The sequence below is a fragment of the Priapulus caudatus genome, unplaced genomic scaffold (genome assembly GCF_000485595.1).
Source record: "Priapulus caudatus unplaced genomic scaffold, Priapulus_caudatus-5.0.1 Scaffold2289, whole genome shotgun sequence".
Classification (NCBI taxonomy): Eukaryota; Metazoa; Priapulida; class Priapulimorpha; order Priapulimorphida; family Priapulidae; genus Priapulus; species Priapulus caudatus.
The window spans coordinates 14,544-18,146 of NW_014579350.1; the positions used below are offsets into that span (position 1 = coordinate 14,544).

A 3,603-nucleotide genomic window follows, 5' to 3' on the forward strand; every position below is an offset into this window, starting at 1 on the left:
AGCTTCCACCTACAAAGCATTTCTTGTTTGGCAGAAATTATATGAAGGCAAAAAAATGTAGATAGACATAGATATATATGCTATATAGCTATATGTAGATATATCTTCACATGTGGGTAGCACCGATGTGTTTACAGTTTACATCTGTGAGAATGCGTTTCTTTTTCATAACCTCTATAGTGCTTTTGGACCAAGTAGAATTGCTAAGGTAAATCTCACAGGAGTGGAAGCTGCACTAAAGAAGCACAGTGATGAGGCAGATGCAGACTTCAAAGGAATCAAGGCGCATTTCAAGATGGATGACAGCGGAATTATCGTTCTAGACACGGTAAAAGGACGAAGGCGTAGCTAGACCATTTTACTAGCAACATAGTTAATTAGTATAGTTATAACATAATTAAAATCACTCGAAAACGTTATTTAGGAGATAATGACGTTTCTGTTATAAATTATGATTATTTTATGATGGCCAGCAATGTTTTAATATTGCTACCGAAATTCAAAGATAGCCAACAAAAAATGGCAACAACACTTTTCGAATTTTATTGAGTCGTATCCACCCGAAACAAGTTCTTGCTATGAGTTATGAGGCAAATTAAACCACCCTTTTCAAAAAACGTGGTCCCTCTTAAAGATTGACTACTGTACTAAACAAAAGTTGAGCACTGTACTTGACTCAGCCAGCTAGCCGGTAGGTTTCGGCTTCGCCGTTGATCTCAGGCGTTAGCTGGCGTTTCTCGATTGTCAGCGAGTCAGTTGTACATTTGAGAGTGCTGGTGAAGCACTGAAAACTACGTGTATACTGTGTACACTGTTTACTGCATAAGTACTCTATACGCAGTTGATATAGTATGTGACTGGCCAGGCTTGTGTCGATGTATGTGGTTATGCCTAGAGCATTAAAGAAAGACGTTTCTGTGTACACCTGCAATCTGTGTTAGAGTTTTCTGAACAGTCCCAGACTAAATCCACACTAATATGGATCTTCCCCTCCCCTACCCCCTCCCCCTTTCCTCTACCCTTGCTTGTTATTGTTACTAAGGCCTGTATTCATTAGTTTTTGTTACAAAAACATTGTCAGTGACTATAGCTAAGTCGGTTAGTTCTTTTCTACGGAGAAGACCATGTAGTTATTAATGTTTCATTGTGTTGCCTATAGGTGGAGTCGGTGTTTGAGGTTCCGCCACCACCAGAAGAGGAAGGCGAATCGACGCTTTCCAGTAAGTAGATGTGTTGTTAGATCCTTCTTCCTGGTTGTAACTCCTTTTATCCCTCAATGATGCTCATATCCCGATGTTAATTTGTGAAATGGCTGTGACACATTTTACATCAAACTGCACTCAGAGCCAAATATGTTCATGAATAGCTTTATATATTTATCCTTAGCAGAATGAACTGTTATTTTCGTAAGATTAGGCGATATCTATTTTATAGCTGCTTATAGTGTACATGTAGCAATGGCTGAACAGTTGGTTTCTCTGAGCCAGCATCAGTGTAGCGTAATTTCCATGCAGTGTATTCGTTGCATAAATTGCAGATGTCAGAGAAGTTTTATATGTATGGTATTAGTTATAGTTCTGTCGGTAAAATTCTGATGTAATACACCAACACACCAAAACAGTATCACATGAATGCACTTGATTCATTCATCGATTATTGAGACTTTTCTAAAGTGTGCTTAACAAAGACTTTAAATATGGGATTAATAGATGAATGTTTGACATATGGAGCCGCTGGGTACAATTAAGCGGAAACTCGTGTAGAGGTATACATCCTACCAAGAGCTAATAATACCTAGAGTGTACAACGGAAAAACGGGAAAATAGTGCTATTTCACGACAACATTATTCTACTTTGCGTGCCAGTCTAGAATAATTTTATGGTATTGCATTAAGCAGAATTCTTTGCTCTCTAAAACAAGACCAACTCAATACGATACTCCGAGGCTGAGATATTGGCTCCTAAACCTTCCCTCCCACATGCCTCACGCCGCCTCACATCACGGTTATTCAGCTATCTCAACGCCCCTAAGCATTGCTTCGTGAAAGTTCGGTTTTTCCGCGATAACTTGATAAATGAACAGCGTTTCGGTTATCATAGGTGACTTTCGGGGGCATCGCCTATGCCCTTATCTCCCATTACCTTTCCTAGCGCGACTAATGCCCGTCATGATGGAGCCGGCAATGTTTTCTAAATTAAGTCTTTACAATGCAGCTCAGTTACTATATGGTGTAGTAAGAGTACCAAATTTGGGCATGTGACATCAATTATCAGCGCTCCAAGCGATGACGGAAACCGATAGCCAAAATGCTTAGGGTTGTTGAGGTGGCTGAATAACCGGGATGCGAGGCGGCATGAGGCATGTGGGAGGGTTGGTTTAGGAGCCAATATCTCAGCCTCGGAGTATCGTATTGACAAGCGGTTGGTCTTGTTTTAGAGAGCAAAGAATTCTGCTTAATGCAATACCATAAAATTATTCTAGACTCGCAGGCAAAGTAGAATAATGTTGTCGTGAAATAGCACTATTTTCCCGTTTTTCCGTTGTACACTCTAGGTATTATTAGCTCTTGATCCTACAGGGTTGCAGGGAAGCTAACAAGATTTGAGTCATAAATCTTCTATGAGAATCTGTCTGATTTTCGTTCATTTCATTCTTATCATAATGGGATTTCCACGTTTTATAGGACAACAACCATCGCAACCTGGCTTGTTTTCTGGTAATGATTATTTCTACACCTAATAACACGTCTGTGTCGCTTGCAAATAGCTTAGTTAGTTTTACTACAATTACAAATGCTGTTTTTTTCATTTGTGGCTACTTTCCTGTTGTGTACACTGCAATGGTTAGAATTATGCATATGTCCCAGACAGACTATGCATGAACATTTAGTAGTCGTCTCATAGTGCATTAAAAGGTAGGCTCTATATCCCTCAAAATTTAAATGTAGGGTCTATCCCTCTGCGTTTAAAGTTGGTACCTATCCCCTCTATTTTTTTAAATTTGGGAGTCTATCCGACTACATTTAAAGGTTCTGGTCTGTCCCCACACATTTAATGGTTAGTCTCTGTCCCCACACATTTAAAGCTTGAGGTTTGTTACTTCACATTTAAAGTAAATTAGCTCTGTCCATGCACATTTAAAGCTTGAGGTTTGTTACTTCACATTTAAAGTAAATTAGCCCTGTCCATGCACATTTAAAGGATAAGTTCTGTCAATACACATTTGAAGGTTGAGGTTTGTCACTTCACATTTGTGTGGCTTGCTTCTTCACACTATGCATGGTCTCCCAACTTGGTGCATCTGCTATACATTATACGCCCCTATTATGCTAGAGTCTGAGTACTGAAAAAATTTTAAACTTTGCATTTATGTATCCTGGCTGGTACAAGCTAGTGGTTGTTTGTACTGTACTACAAAGACATTCACTTTCTCAGTTTGGCTGTGGAGTCCAGCTCTTTTATACATTGGCTTACTACGTATTAAATTTCTACATATTTGCTATTTTTTACACTTGCATGAAGTGTGACATGAAGCTGCATGGTGGTCTTCATCTCGTTTCTACTCCATCTACATTATTATTATTATTAGTATTATTATTATTA

At 39.0% G+C, this 3,603-nt stretch overlaps 1 protein-coding gene across 1 annotated transcript in view; it reads left to right on the forward strand.

Moving 5' to 3' along the window:
* Positions 1-3,603, forward strand: part of LOC106818506 (hypoxia up-regulated protein 1-like) — a gene marked incomplete in the record, with an annotated part of 21,850 nt that overhangs the window by 10,308 nt on the left and 7,939 nt on the right. Inside the window, 3 exon segments of the mRNA XM_014823202.1 lie at positions 200-328; positions 1,160-1,220; positions 2,685-2,717. Coding sequence (XP_014678688.1) covers positions 200-328; positions 1,160-1,220; positions 2,685-2,717 — 223 coding nt within the window.